The following is a 17,391-nucleotide window of genomic DNA, read 5'->3' on the forward strand; positions in this document are numbered from 1 at the left end:
GGTTACTGAAAATCTATTCTCTACCCCGGATCTTAACGGGTCTACAAAACCCTGTGATTCACTTTATACAAGACACATTATGTATACACAGTGGCAACAATCTGTATAAAATATTTTGTGAGCAATATGTATTACAAAGATATGTCTGCATAATGAGTAGAAAAATACTTTTATTTCAAATTTGACAATATATACATGCACAGGGACATTTCCACAGTAATTCACGCTTTTTACAAAACGTTTCTTAAAATATTAAGAGACTGAAAAATACATTTGTTTGTATATCTGAATACAAGTACAAATTGAAAAATGTCTACTCGTCTAAAAACAATGGACTGTTACTATAGTGTGGTCCTGGGAAACTAGTCTCGCCTGGGATCTTAACATGGGTCAGATGCGGAATTCCTACTGCAGAGTTGCGTCCCTTACGTGTGCCAGAATCCCAGTTCGAATCCAAGGGTATGTCTGATTATGAACCTTGGTTTGTCAGCACCATACCCGTGCAACTTGCTTTTACCAAAGTTATATATTTCGTTTGACCACCACTTCGGACTTTCTCAAACTTTTAAACTAATAGTATTTAACCGAAGTACTGTTCAAAGTGGTGTTAAATCAAACCCACTCACACATCATCAGCAGAAGCTAACCATGGGTCACCCATTAGGAGAGCGATGGTGTACGGTCGGTGTAAACTGCCTCATGATCACAGCTGTGAACATCCGTTATTGACAACACAAGCATAATCATCCTTACAATACAATAGAGATCATTTGCTATGGCACAATAGTGGTCAGGATAACTCTCTGTAACATGAAAATCCCAAGTAGAACCAGCAATATCGGGCTGAATATGCCTGTATGGACACCCGTCTTCTCACATAAGGCTTTTCTTTGATAGTGTTCATCGAATAAATCACTTGTTGATCTGTGCTACTAAGAGACATATTCAGGTAACGTTCAACTGCGTGTCGATAGTCGGCTATAAAAGTCGGTAGTGTGTACTCAGACCCGAAAAACATCCCTCCACCAAGCCACACCCGATTTCCCTTGAATATACTGTCCACACTCACGTCCATACTCACATCGTACACTTTGTTCATTGCAATTCGAGATTCGTTGAAATCAGCTGGTTTTACTATCACAAACTCTTTGTTCCGTCCAACGATGTACCTAAAATATCCTATATCTATCCAAGCAAAATAAGTCGTGTTGAAGTAATTTTTCAGGACGGTTTCTTCAACGACTGCATACTTCGCGTGCTGGGCACACGAATACTCAGGCACAACTGTGTTCGGGTGGTGCTTAGGGTATCCCGGTATTGAATAAATTGCTTTAATCCGTTCTACATAATCAAAAGCCCACACTGCTTTTCTTTCCACCAGTAAAATCTTTGTAATATTTTCATACCCTGCTCTCATCCTTCTGAATGTTTCAGCAGTTTCCGGCGAGTCGGTATAAAACACAAATGGGCTTCTAATATATTGGTATACGTTCGCCCACTTCATGTAAAGACTTGTGTCAAAAAAGCCTCCAGATCCTTTCCGGAATCGTTGCAGGTGGAAATAAGCTGTGACAACTGTAACTTCCAGTGGCTCCGATTTGTTGTATAATTCAAAGTTATCTTCGGGAATTATACCTCCATAGCAAGGTTGGCGCTGAAATTAATGAATTATATTCTACAATTATTTCAATCGATACAATCAATTAAAAAAATAAAAATCAAGAGAATAATCACAAACCTTTGACTGAAATATGATTCGGTTGGGGGTAGTTACATCTCATTACCATCAGGTCTTTTACGTTCTCCTATGCCATACACCTCTCTGGGTGATGGGCGGTCGGGTAGCCTAGTGGTTAAAGCGTTCGCTCGTCACGCCGAACACCCGGGTTCGATTCCCGACATGGGTACAATGTGTGAAGCCAATTTCTGGTGTCCCCCGCTGTGATATTGCTGGAATATTGCTAAAAGCGGCGTAAAACCAAACTCACTCACTCTCTGAGCGAATCGGATGAAAGATATGATTTAAATGTGAATGAGTCAACCTCGTCAGTGATCTAGAACATACATAACTAAAAATGGTCTGTATTTATTTGAAAGTTAACTTTGCCTGAACATTCAACAGATCAGATGACCTTTTAGATTCCCTTACCTTGAACAATATATACTTGACATAAAGTGCATGTAGCAGGACAGTGTTGATTTCTGACCCTGTATTACACACCGTGTTGGCTTCCCCGGTATATACAGAAGTTGCTTTCCTTGCAACAATGTGTGTGACCCAAACATCAAAAAGCCGCAGCAAGACGTACTGAATGAAGCGTCCCTCAAATGACCCAAACTACAAGCGAATTTGTCGTAAACCTTTTAAGTTAACTTTCATCACAAAATCGCGTAACGAAATAGACATCCCGTTCGTAAACAACATGGATTTAAACATGCAGATTTCGATTGACTGCAGGTTTTGCGAAATATGTGTATTGTCAACTGGTCGTCGACAGATAATGTACACATTTTTTCATGTTTTTAATCAAGGTCCTCAAGTGATGTGATGTACTTAGCGGGGTACGACCAATTTCATTACAATATTGATCTTGATTATCGATCAGATTTTTGACTGGGCGCCGCCAAGTTGCTTGAAGCAAATGCAAGTGATATGAGAGATGGAATCTGACTGGTAAAGTTCATTTAATTTAAAAATAATTGATACTTTTTGATTTGAGAAATACTAATGTTGAATTATTTATGTAATTACTATGTTAATATAAATATTTATAATAATATATAATTCTCATTTCTTTATCATTCTTTCTGATCTATCCATCCAAAGTCTACAAGGCGGACCTACCAGACATGATGATACTTTAAAGGATAAACTAGAATCCTTGTTCACCATCTTCCCGAGGCATGCGTGTCCAGTAGCCTATATCAAAGCCTAGTTTCTACCCTTGCCACACCAAGGCCACTTTTCTTGGCTCAACCCTGGCGCAACCTCACGTAGATTACGAGTTGTGCCCCTTGTAATGAATAGGGGATATCCAATTAGATCGCCGTTGTTATCTCGTATAGATTCACAAAGATAGCAACTACCATAGACGACGATCAGATAACGAAAACATTCGCGATTTCATGCCTGACACAAAAAAACCGTTCAAAAGTCCCCATTTCCCCACACCCAACTTTTCTTTAAAAAGAATTAATAAATGAATGTTTGGTGGATAACTCTTTTCAGAAGGTGCTTTCAAACATTTACCACTAATTATAAGCAGATATTGGAAATATATATATAGACTGCCATGTTGTCTGAATATGGACAGGATTCGATATCTTGACAATCACAGGGAGTGACCATGTAGGCAGTATCTCGTTTGGGTTTGTAATTATGACAATTGCCCAATCGGCATGCTGAGTATTGGTGCTTGGGGATACCTAAGGTAACAGTTTATTATTAGAGCAAATTGCTAATGAATGTTTAATAGCATGTAGATAGGACACGGTTGGTGCTTTTAATCATTTAATTCTCTGTGGGTAATCCTTTCACTCTGGTGGAAGGAGGTCACTCTACCAGTACATACATTCTATGTCAAAGTAGATCTGGCTTGGTTTGAATCCGTTTATCAATGACAGCTTCTATCTGGTGACACTTTAGTGAACTTGACAAGTGATGACGGTTTTAAATATTCATATTATTATACATCGTCAAATTGTAAATAGTACGGATGTACATTTTGTGTTGTCTCTTGTTTTATATCATATTTATATTCCATGTGGGGAAAAAGTGCTTGTGGCGAATTGTCCTGTGGGGAAATGTTCGTGAGGGGAAGCGTTCAGGTGGGGAAATGTCCGACACTCCTCTTTTCGCCTTAAAGAGTAGATATAACTTACTTTAGAAGACAGCAAATTAATGAGGATGATGGAGAAACCCGTGGCAGTGATGGTACACACACCATACTGAATGCATAGCTTCAGTCTCCTGAAGGGTAGCAGTAACACCTGCAATATAAACGATACCGTGTAAATATTGTCTCTGTAAATATGATAAATCATGACATTATTGCGAACATGAAATAAATTATAATGCGAAAGTGTCCATTGCTGACATTATAAAGTGACGCATTTTTATCTGGATATTTTGGCGTATATTTTCATGTCATGTTCACTGCACTAAAGCAGGGCTGGTCGGCTCGGAGTCAGTATTCTGTGTTTGAGTGGATTATTCATGTTAAAATGCGGCAAGGTGTCTCAGTGGGCTAGCACTATAAAATCGGCATTACTCCGGACGAGTACAAGCACACACATACACACGCTTGGTATGACTATATTATCGAAAACAGGACTCGTTTCGGTAGCCTGTGTCACGGCTTCTCGTACGTATACACGTTAACTTGTTTATGATAGTTTATGGAATGTTTCTGAAGTGGAAGTACCCCCCCCCACCTCCATTCGAAATTGATTGAACACATTTGTTTGGACAAAGTCGCTTGACCAAACCTAAGACTTATGCATACTGATTATGCATATTCCAAAACAATAAGCGACGTAAAGCACATAATTCCACACGTATCATACCACAAACTAGCCATACCACGATAATAATTATAGAGTTGCTCGCCCTTCATTTGCTAATGACAGGTGTTTTGTTTACCCAACTCGGAAAAGAAAATCAGCATCGATCAATCTTATTTGATGTGTCCTAAAAGTTGGACAAAGAGCAAGAAACATTTGGCGTCTGACATATTTAAAACGTTAGTCAGCGTGCGCCATTACGATCCATTATAAATTAACTACCGCCATGATATAGCGTATCTGCTAAGTGCAGTAATCTTGATTTGTTTGCGACGTTAGGCCCTAAACCCTATTTCACCTCATCTCACCTGATTTATAAGGTTTAGGATGCGGAGGGCAATGTAGGTCTAATAATTACCATGTACAAATCCTGTTAGATTTTTAAAAGCCGTAAGGCAAAATCTGAACCCCTCGCGCTATAGGCCTAGCGCTCTGACAACACGAAGACATGGAAGATGGCTTGATTTTAAGATAAAGTTGTCTATATAGTTAGGTGAGATGTTTTACAGTTATTCATGTGATTAGCGAAAAAACGACGAATGTTTCTTAAGCGTCCGAAAATCCATAATGCCAGGATACTTGCCATGACTAACATGCTAAAACATCCATTTCCTCCGTGTAGTCATCGGTGAGGTCAAGGTCAGATCCAGCGCAGATAACTCTTGTTATTTATGAGATTTGAGAGTTACCCGCCCATTGTTAAGATATTTTATGTGCGCTTACTCAATGTCCTGTCGGGATCTGGAAAGTGAGTGCGTGAGTATGACTTTACGCAGCTTTTAGCAATATTCCTGCAACATCACGACGGGGGACACCAGAAATGTGCTTCACACATTGAATCCATGTCGGGAATCGAACCGTGGTCTTCGGCCTGACGAGCGAACGCTTTAACCACTAGGCTACCCGACCGAAAACTGAGTGGGGTATCCATGTTAGACTAAGGCAAGGTATATTTCAGAGAGCAAGTGTTTACCAATTGCATGACACCCTGGTGAAACCTGATTCATTCTGCGGACTCGGTGTATGGGAATCAACAAATACAACACATACAAGTTGTTGAAAACAGAACGTGCAGGTAGTTTCCTCTGTGTCGGATTAAACTCATCTCATCTGACAGTGGAAGGAGACTTGGGGTGGACGTCAACAGTGGTGGGTCAATAAGCAGAACTATTCGGCAGTATTCCAGATGTGACAATATGCAAGAAAAAAAATACAAGAACATTTGACGAGTTGTCTCTCCCATGTAACACCTCCTTTGACAAGAGAGTTTTGAACTTAATCAACCGTTTCGTTGTAAATTGGATTTGAAATGAGATTTGGAGTGTAAAAAGTAAAGGGTGTTTCTAGTTAATGGGGATAAGGTCACATGGTTTGCAGGTGTGTGGGATGATAACAATAAAATTAACGGCAACAAACTCATAACATAGATAAGTTTTTTCCAGTTGATAGTTTTGTAAGTAACCATGTACAGCATATTGTGATGTGTGATCACGTAGGCTTATTATCCAAATTCAGATGTGGAGCACTTTACCTATCAGAAGAGACTGGTCGGTATTCTAAACCTCTCTACTATTAGACTATAGACTGTGAAACTATTGTGCAACTCAAGATGTCAAAATTGTGGAAGATGAAATCCACTTTCTCTTTTCCTGTGACTTATTTTTTCCAATCAACACTTTAAACTACTGAAAAAGGCAAATGAACTTAACACTGGATTTTGTACATATTCAAATATTCACAAGATAACTTACATCATGCAACAAGACCCTTTACTGACGCTTCTATCAGTTACTCTCCAAATATGAAAAGACACAGACAGTTTTTATTCTTCCGACAGAAAATAAGGGAACTGTTGAAATGACAGTTAAGGTGTAAGGCAATAAATGTCTGTGATATTAATTTCGGGCGTGTAGATCAATATCTGGTGTGTCCACCATGCTGGGCGATACATGCACGATATCTTGATGACATACTGTTGATTAACTTGGGGGTAGGTTTGCCCTCTATATTCCCCGCCATTCCGCCTGAAGAGCTATGCTAAGCTGGGCCACCTTGGTGGATGCTGGGTCTCTGGAGAACACTCTCCGCCCGAGAACATCCCACAGATGCTCTACTGAGGACATGTCAGAGGGCTTAGCGGGCCAGTCCATTGTCCGTAGCCTTTTCTCTCATTATCGTCTTGCTGAACAAAAATCCTGCCGATAAGTCTAACGAATGGAACAGGGACAGGACGCAAAATTTCGTCAACATATTGCAGCCCAGTCAAGTGTCATTCAACAATGACTAATATCAGTTCATGACACTTCCGCCCCCAAACCGATCATGGTAAAGAATTGTTGCCCTTGCATTTAGTTCGCCGCTACGTCGCCGACAACGTTTTCTGCCATCTGTGAATCGTCTGTAAACATGGTGTAACGCATGGTGCACAGCTCGTCCCTAGTGTTTGCTAGCCCACACCAATCTCTTCCGCCGATGGTAGGCTGTTATTGTCATACTCTTCACAGGACGCCTTGCCTTCAGGTGGGCTGCATAGAGCCGATTTTTAACGGTAGATGTTGAAATTTTCTGTTATTCTGCGGAAATTTCTATTGATGACAGGAGCATATCTAAATCTAATGCGTAGTGCAATTATTGTCTGGGCCTGCCACTCCAAGGTTTGACGGCACCGGTCCCATACTCGAGAAATTACTTTTTTTGATATGCCAAACATTCGGGCCCCTTGGTATATTGACGTTTCCACCTATGTTGTACCCATAATTTGCCATTTTATCTCGGTGGCATTTTTAAACGTGTGTTTAGTTAAATTGCATTTGTGATTTTGAGTTCCCCCATAGCGCACACACTTTGGCGTCTGTGTGCAGGTGTTTATGCATGACTTTTCATTGTGATTAGATGTCGCGTCCAGATGCAACGCCATGGTATTGTAAATGTACACCGCAATAATAGCTACTAGTCACTGCAAACACGAAAACGTCGTTTTTTCTCGTATATGGCAATGGACGAAAAAACGACGTTTTTTCACGCTTTCTAATCATCGTTTTACCATCTAGAATCTGTCGTTATTTGGCATCGAAATTTACTGCGAGAGAGTGATTTCATCAAGCTCCTCCCTTTGCTTGAATGACATTGTCAATTGAGCTTCAGCGTGCTCTGGAATTTCTATTGGTCGAGCTTTCATTGACGAACTCTCGCGTGTTAGAGTTTGGCGCTCTGCACGTGGCTCCTAGTGGAAGCAATGAATTCCACCAGTAGAGTTCTACGCAGATTGTTTTCAACTTGCTCAAATTTGCCATTCCACGCTCACGTGACTTCGCGGATTGTTTCCAGTACTTAATCGATCCACGACAACGCAACTGTCGCATCCTGTCAACATTATTAGAAAAGAGAATGTTGAAGAAACAGCCACACGTACCTCCCGTTTTGTGGTCCAATATAACCAACGAATGCGTAAACAAAAATCAGTAAACTGCAACCGAATAACTTGCTGGCTGTCACGACTTATCTTTGTAGGTGGTGGCCGTTGGTAGATATTGCCAGAGACCATATACCGATAATTAGTCTCTGATATTCCTTGCAATTATAGAGGCAGGGAGGCTAATTGTATGATAAATAGAATAGTCAGATGGCAGTGTAACAGAATATTACATATTATCCCGCACAGTTCTGTTTCAACGGAAATTTTCAAGTCAGGAAAAAGGCGTAATGTCAAAGTGAATTATTGAATATTTCCCTTATATATAAGATACTCGGGTACCACATTTGCATTAACTTTAGCTAAAATCATTAGAAAACGTTCAAACTTAGAAAAGGTCAAAGAATAAGAAATACATTGACTTTGAAATAGATATCTGGAATTTTATACACTCTAGTCAAGATGGATTGATGCTCATGTTATCAATCACTGGATTGTCTGGGCCAGACTCGATTATTTACAGACCGCCGTCATATAGCTGGAATATTGCTGACTGCGGCGTTAAACAACAAACCAACCAACCAACCAAACCAACATGCGCGCGATGGGATCAGAGTGAGCCTCCCAAAATCTCTGTGTTATAAATCTAACCCGTTACCAACACTGAACACGGCCTTATTCCTGGGTCACTTTCACCACATATATACAAGAAGCACTATGCGCCATGTCAGCACATTCTGGTAGTAGTGGTGGTGTTGGTGCCCTGGAGCACCTTGCCTAAGGGCTCAGTCACACATTCAGGATTTTTACTGCCTTCCTTGATAGGACCATTCCCGATTAAAATTTGTCAAAAGTCTGATCAAGATCCTGGTATACGTGGCGGGAAGTTCACAAATAATCAGATATTGTTCAGGAAGCGTCCCGATTCAGCCGTTTCCAGCCGAATTCGTCCCGACAGCGTCCCGATTCTCCCGAAGGCGATCCGACAGAGATCCGACAGTGACCGGACAGTGAAGCATTCGGCAAAATCTGGACCCACTTGCACAAAGCGATCTTAGCGCTAAGATGATCTTAACTCCCATACTTTGACATAGGTTTACAATAGTCTTAGCGCTAAGATCGTTTTGTGCAAGTGGGCCCAGGACGCAATCTGGACTCAATCGACAAGAAACGGCAATGAAGAAATCATACCCGTTCATCACGACAGCGTCCCGATCCACAGGACGCTGTCCAGGCAACACGATTGTGATCCGATACAGCAGAATCTGTCACGACATAGTCACGATTGTAATCCGACTAGACAAAATCGGCTGAGTTTCCCGAATGGTACGGGACGCACCATACTGTCGGGAGTGCTTGGCCGACCTCTTTGGACCTTTCCCGATCCGTAGGACTCTGTTACGAACGTATACGACTCCGTTCAGACAATGAAAGGACATTCCAGATCACTGAGGATAGTAATCCGACTGTCTCACTTTTCGTGATCTCAAACGGGAGCCATAATCAGCACTGTGTGAACCTGGCCTAACCCAATCTTGTCTAAGACAGAGACCACCTCACTTCGTGTTGTTGTTTTATGTGTATGGGAGGTCGCCTTCTGCCTCAGCAATTCCGGTTGATCTGTCCTTCTTTGGAACTCATGTGTGTGAATTTGGTACACATACTATCTATTGGGATTTTAGAATTGACTTGAATTTTGTGTAGCCGTCTGCCGAGATTATACCCTGATGGTATGCACTTAATTCCGTGTGTTTAGACACTAAGGTGAGTGTGTGAGTTGGTTTAACGCCGCTTTTAACAGTATTCCAGTTATATCACGGCGTGTCAGCTTAATGTGGGAGGAAAGCCCGAAGTTATGCAGGTCTCAGACGTTTACCACTTCGGTGAAACCCACGAGCACGGGTATGGTGCTGACAAACCTAGAAACATAATCGGGGCGAACCGGGATTCGAACCCACAATCATAGGTTTCTGGCGTGTTCAAGGGACGCAACTCTGCACAGCGAATCGCGGTGCCTTAGACGACTGGGCCACCCGTGCCCCCTTTTAGACACTAAACGTGTTTAGACACCAAATGTGTATTCCGTTTAGGATTTAAACACGATTGATGAGCGATACTCCTATACCTAGTGTCAGTGAATCGTGTCTGAGCCCTTCCTAGTCCCGGGAACGCCACGGGGAGTTTTCCTCCTAAATTTACATTTGTCGCTCCAGGGCAAACAAGAGTCCTAAGAGCTTACTGATTCGGCATAACTTCATCTATTCACCTGAGGCAACAGCTTATTTTTGCAAACAATTGTGTCATCATTGATTTTCAGTGATCCATTAATATATTTTTACCGCTTTTGTCAACGTTTACGCCAAAAGGAATTTGTTTCGTTGGAAAATCGTAATTGGTTATTCTCTGTCATTGATGTTCCACATTTCTATGGTTGTTTACGACATGAGTATTGGTTGATAACAACATCTGGTGTCACATGACACATGTATCCTAGGTAGACGTTGGTGCTCTACCGGATATTTCTCTTATGACAACACACAAGTCCGTCTGTGGGTCCACAACATTTATTCGTGATCTTAATATGTCTATATAACTACATAGTAGTATGGCCAAGCAGGATCTCTGAGGGCCAACCTGCCTAGCCGCTGTCCGAGGGTCAAGTCCCACTCACAGAAAGCGTACTATCTTTAACCCTCACTGTCAGACTGCAATGTATCGTGTTACGTTACATACATGGTCAGCCTGCAGTATCCCGCACCTCATCCACAAAGTTAAGCTTCAGTGGCCAACCGGCCATTCTCTGGCATTAATTACAACCCGCTGACCCGCACATGACTCTGTGCTGCTGGTAATGATACCCCAGCTGCTGTTATAATTTGTATTGGCAGCACTTTGTTTATTTAAATACATATAATCAACTTACTTAATTAAGGGAATATATAAAATATATAGACTCCCTGTTAAAATCTATATACCCTGCCAAACTGCCTATGATACATGTCACATGACACGAAATAATATGTGTATGCCTGAAGTAAATAATATTTTATTCAGAAAACAATAGCTAGAATTAGTTACCGAACAGACTAAATGTTTTTATTTTACCTTGAATATATAATGTGTTTCAACACACAAAAATGTTAAACAAACACACGTTTGTGTTTACCGTTATACTTGCCCATGTAGCCGTCGTATACATGTAAAATATATAAATGTTGTGTACAGTCATGGGTGGAATTGAATACAATATATTGAAATAAGGAACGTGTTCATGAGTTTCAAACCATCGTTTTTCCATCCAAATAACGTCGTTATTTGACATCGGATTTTACTGGGAGAGAACGATATCATCAAGCTCCTCCCTTGCTTGATTGACATACATTGTCAATCAAGCAACAGCGTCTACCGGTATTCCTACTTTTCAGATTTCATTGGTCAGTTATCGCGTGTTAGATTACAGGCCCGAGTTTGACGCTGTTCTTGAAGCGCTTAGCGGAAGTACTGAAATCAATCGTTCTGCGCATGCGGATTGCTTGATGCCTTGTCCAAATTTTCCGTTCTGTGCATGCGCGATTTCGCGTACCGTTTCCACTATGTCACCACTATTTGACAATGATTCATAAACACAGTCTCGTGATAAGTTCGGAATCGTACAATGTCGCTTTAATTTATGGCACGTACTTGATCGATCGGCACGCGTTTCCCATTAACTAATACAATGATAAAGGTAATGATTTTAGTCAAAATAATTAGGAAAGCGCAAGGCTCAGGAACGTCTGAGTATAGGAAAAGGATTTATACTTTCGAAAGTTATATAATCGTCAAATACGCAAACGAATATCAACCGGCCTTTCAAACTTATTTTTGTAGAAGGTGATCTTGGTGTATATTGCCAGATATTATATTCCACTTTCTCATTTGTACATGACACTTAAACAGTGTCGTGTTACTGTAAAACAGATTAGTTTCAAATTCCAAACTGGTGATGTCTATTCAGACTAATGCTTAGTCTCTAAAACTGTATAGTTTTGAAAGAAACAAGTAACTCCATATAAATTGAAGCGCTAGTGCAGACGTGATGCATCGTAAAAACTGTAGCGTGATGTCTTCAGAAATACAATTTCTTGCAACATTTTCTTCTACGAGATAGTAAGCCTGACGCTTACTCACCGGTGGAACGTAGACAATATCGCTGATACAGATATCACGTATTTGAATGTTAATACTAAAGACAAACACTCATTATTTTTGCAGTGACGATATAACACTTATACACGTTTATTGGTGACTTTCATCAGTTTTGCTATTCATTTTAATAACTGACCAACTCTGGTGTTCCTGAGCGAAGCTTATTGGCTTGGGTGTTATACCCCGTTTTTCTGGTAATCCTATTATTACTTCATTTTTATCTAATGACACCCTGTTCTCTGGATCACGGCTCCGTGACTATCCATAACAATTCAGATGAACATTCAGATCAAATACATGAATGAGTTTGTTTTGACACGCTTCTACCAGGTCGAACATCGTTTATCTTTATTTTCTACCTAAGGAGAATCATAGTTCATATGCTAATCCATCTACGAAAACCGCCCCGCTCAAGATGACCTTACTTGCTGTTAAATCAATCATCTATCCCCCACTCTCAACCCCCCCCCCCCCCCCCCCCCCCCCCCCCCCCCCCCCCCCCCACACACACACACACACACACACAACGGACCTAAATCGTCTCTGGTCAACACCGCCGCGCTACCACAGAATGTTCGTCCAACTCTGAGGGGGCATTCTCAGCAGCTTCAAACGCGCTGAAATGTTTTCGCCTTGCATCCAAGATGGCGGACAAGTAAAATCGTATGATATTTGGCTATTTTAGGTCGATATGTCTTTTTGGGTTACCCAATAAAGTCATGGTTCATGGTTACACGGTTGTGAAGAAGCTTTATAACACTTATTCAACTCCATCTCCAATAGAGCTACTCGTACCCACATAAAGTTGTAGTTATTATGTCACTGTTTTATTTCTTTAAAAATATATTACGTGTTCATCAAAAACAATTAAAATGACCATTCAATTTCCGATACAAGTAAATGAATAAGTGTGTTTTACGCCACAATCAGTCAAAGACCAAAGTTGTCCGGTTTGATGACACACAATCTACCAGGTACCATATTATGTTCACCCGATCCCCATTCAAGTCTCCTCTGTGTGGATATTCCTGCCGAAAAGCCCCCATGTACCCGAGAATCTCATTGATACATTCATGCGCGGCATTCTCTACCTTAAGAAGATCATAGTTAACATGCTTATCCAACTCGAACTACCATCCCGCTCAAGATGAATGTTTTATGTAATATCCAACAAACCCACATTAACACACACACACACACACACACGCACGCACACACGCACGCACGCACGCGCGCACGCAAGCACGCACACGTGTTAAACCCCATTTCACCTCACCTCACTGTGCAATTTGCAATTGCGACCACCATGTTCCAATCGTCTCAGTGATCGAACGATTGGGAAGTAATTGTAGCTTGTGTAAACTGCCGGGCAAAAGTAAGTATACACCCCTGTTTGGTGGTGGTTAAAAATGGTTATTCGATGGAGATATATTTGCTTCGGGTATCTTAGGCGATACTACATGCATCATATCAATGAGTGTCTCATAACAGGTGACGTGGACATGACGTCTTAAGGAACACGGGGGTCGCAATTTCACTGTACACAGGAGTGATATTAGAATGGCAGGCATTTTCTTTTGCCCGGTTGTGTATATATCCTGGGAATATAATAATTTTTAAACAGTCTGAGAATTGGTGTCGTTATTTTCCTTTACTGTTCTAATATAATTGATACTGTACAGCAGTAATGAATAGTTTCCTAGACAGAAAGCATGATCTATGAAACGGTTTCTGGTAGTTCGTAACACTATTTGGACGACATCCACCTCGTGTCTGCAATCCGACTATCCCCTCTCCCTGGTAAGTTACATCATGTCAAGAGGTCTTTGTGTGTCAAGGACGTCAGAAAATCAGCTGATGCCCGATGCTGAAAAACCGTGTTCACAGCTGACCGACTTGGTATTTTTCTGCAGTGACAGAAACTGGATATACTGACACACAGCTATTATAGATAATTTTAATAAAATGTTCGTTTCAGAAAACAAATGTCACTACGTTCTTGAGAAATGTTTCTTGAGAGAGGATACTGCAGACAAACAATAGACACACTGCAGACACACAGTAGAATGAAGAAAGCTGAGACTTCTCTGGTTCAGGCAATGATCTTGTAGTTGATGATATTTAACAAGGACTGTGTAACGCTTCACTGGTCTTTTACCTTCCTAGTGGTATAGGGCGGTTGCGATGGCTGAAATAACCTTCAGATTCTTCTTTTACTGGTCTTCCCAGAAGTTGCCGGTCCCAGCTAACGGTGGAGGGGTGGTGACAAGGTCTCAGAGTAGGGAAAACGATGAAGACAATAATGATGAGCCGATATCAAGCTTTATGAAATAGCTTGAGAGTAGACAACCACATGAACCAGAGTGCTGACTGTTGTTATTGCTGTTGTTGTGGCCGTCGTTGTTGCTGTTGTGGATGGTGCTGTGGATGAAGTTGTGGATGATGTTGTAGATGATGTTGTGGACCCCAGACGAATAATAGAAATTCACTTCGTGTTGACTACCTTCTTTATCTTGGTGCTTTGGGTTTGAGGTACCGAGGATCGAAGCTCCACCAATATATCCGCCGTAGAAAATGTATGTTGTTCTAGGGGATACTTCTTCAGTATACAACACAACGTCTGCGGGTCCACAACGTTTTATTGTGCATGGGAGCTGTTTCGTGTTCAGCTCCCAGATCTCAACTGCCAGCTCGCGCCGGTCTTGATGGACTTTCTAACTTTCATTACTATTCTTTATAAGGTAATATAGCTATGCTATGTAGTATCTCGTCCACAACCCACATGGCTCACGTGCAGTGGTCGTCCTGGTGATCTTACTCTTGGCCTTATAAGACAACAGCATGAAGTTGCAGTCCCACAACTCCAAGAGTATGTATGGCCGGCCTCCCGCATCCCTCACTAGCCCCCAGTGAAACAGCTGTCCAGTGCACGCCTGACCTGTGACCTGGTCACTCCCCCACGAGGGGCTTGCTTGAGGGAGAGGGGGGAGGAAATGTGCGCTACTGCCCAGCGCACACTGCTCGCGGTACATTGTATATTACCGCATGTGGTATACTGTATATATCTCTTGACATACTGTATACTGCATGTGATACATGCCAGAAATACGAAACCTAATGCGTCGGGGGACCAGCGCCATCTGATTGGCCGTTAACAGTTGTACAAGGCGGAGCAAAAAGCATCGTCCATTTTACGCTTGAAAAACTCGACGCTTTTCCGGACACTTTCTAGACGCTAACCAATTAATCAATTTAAATGAATTTTTAGCCGTTTTTCCGTCCAATGACCATTTACGGGAAAAAACGACGTTTTCGTGTTTGCGGTGTTACCTATATAGTCATCTAGTGGCTCCGTCGTCTGAGGCGTCGCAATTCGCTGTGTAGAGTTCCTTGGGTGTGCCAGAAACCTATGATGGTGGGTTTCGTCCAATTTCAAGCTGACAAGCCAGGGTATAACTGAAATATAAATACTGTTCAAAGCGGTGTTAAGCCAAACTCACTCACTTATTCAGAGCCATGCCGGAATTTTAAAATACATGGGAGACCGAACGCATTTTATTTTTAACATTTTATTGTTTTCTTATCGAACTATTTGGGGCATCTGTGTACAATTGCTGTCGAAGGCATGCGATTCACTTGTATCATGCGTGTTCAGTAGGGCTACGTGTACGGAGTAGGAACACACATATTAGCGATATTTCTATTTCTATGAACTTTGAGGGAATAGAATAATGTAAGGCGGGATGTTTTGTAGTTAGGTGGGAGACGATGAAAATCTATTAATTAATATGGCCTAAAGTAGCGACTATGGAGTCGTGTAAAAACATCGGACAATCTCATTTTAGCGGAATGCTACAAATTGGTCTTTGAGAATTTTGTTTTGATGAATATGCTAGCCGTTAATAATATTGCCTCGTGGAGAAAACCACTGGCCTATGATTATTTCTATGACTGATGGTGTCGCCGCGAATAGCTGCAATACTGCTGATGTGGCTTTGAGCAATATTAACTGACAGTGATATTTTGTTTCCAGTTTCCTCACACTATAATGTTTTAACTATCACTGGACATTCATGTACACAATTTCTTTTGTTAAATTATATTGAGCACGTTGAGGATTTTAATTTAACGTACAAACGGGAATGTACCAAAGGGAGAGGACTCTACTCTAGGCTACATAGGACTTTGTGTAAGTAAATTTCATGATAGCATTCTCAAGCTCAAGTCATAAGTTTGCCAAATGCTACTTGGAGAATGGAGAGCATGAAAGAAGCATGAGACCACCGGACTACTAACTTGCGCATGCGCCTTGACCTTATGATATTACTCATGCGCACGGACAGAGTCTAAAACGCGAGAACACGAGAACGCGAGATCGCGAGAAAATGAAATGTCAAAAAGTGCCAAGTACCAAAAAACACGAGAATGCGAGATCGCGAGAACACGAGATTTTGGCCAAATCTCGCGTTCTCGCGATCTCGCATTCTCGTGTTTTGGGCATATTTAGCTCGTTTCCATAGGTCGACATCGTGAGACTGCGAGATAGCGAGAATGGCCCTTACAGTATTCCAGAAGTACCTATCGTAAATCAAACATTTGAGTTGTAATTTTAGTATCAAGATGGCGGCTTATATTTTGCTTGGCTTATTTGAAGAAGAAGCAACACTGTCACCACCAAGGGTGTCACGACCGAACTGTCCCGTGAAGATTACGAGTTAAAATAGGTCATCAGCTACCCATTCTTGTCATAAGAGGCGACTAATCGGGTGATCGGGTGATGCATGTTATCCTAGGTCGATGCTCATGCTTTCAATCACTGGATTGTCTGGTCCAGATTCGATTATTTACAGACCGCCGTCATATTGCTGGAATATTGCTGAGTGCGACGTTAAACAACAAACAAACAAACCGAGACCTAACTAGGGTCCTTGAAACGCTCTTCTGATGACGACAGCATCATCCGGTGCTACAGGCTTCCACTTTATGCCAGTGTTAAGCTTGTAAACCCACTATCGCCTCATCTTACTTCCCTCGGGAACACGGGGGGCCCAGCCGTCTTAGGAACCGCAATTTGCTGTGCAGAGTTGCGTCCCATGGGTACGCTAGAAACCTATGATTGTGGGTTCGAATCCCGTTATGTTTCTGGGTGTGTCAGCGCCATACCAGTGTTTGTGGGTTTCACCAAAGTGGAAAACATCTGAGACCTGCAACACTTCGGGCTTTCCTCC

General features: G+C 41.6%; 1 protein-coding gene across 1 annotated transcript; it reads right to left on the reverse strand.

Moving 5' to 3' along the window:
• Positions 1 to 204: 204 nt before the first annotated feature.
• LOC124144382 lies at positions 205 to 16,509 on the reverse strand. The gene is made up of 3 exons (XM_048390107.1): positions 15,494 to 16,509; positions 3,883 to 3,990; positions 205 to 1,654 (listed from the first exon to the last, which is right to left on the reverse strand). Exon 3 carries the CDS (start codon positions 1,502 to 1,504, stop codon positions 791 to 793), a length of 714 nt encoding a protein of 237 aa, XP_048246064.1. The 5' UTR covers positions 1,505 to 1,654; positions 3,883 to 3,990; positions 15,494 to 16,509; the 3' UTR covers positions 205 to 790.
• Between the last annotated feature and the right edge of the window lie 882 nt (positions 16,510 to 17,391).

Source organism: Haliotis rufescens, unplaced genomic scaffold, assembly GCF_023055435.1.
Source record: "Haliotis rufescens isolate VD_foot unplaced genomic scaffold, xgHalRufe1.0.p SCAF_82, whole genome shotgun sequence".
Lineage (NCBI taxonomy): Eukaryota > Metazoa > Mollusca > Gastropoda > Lepetellida > Haliotidae > Haliotis > Haliotis rufescens.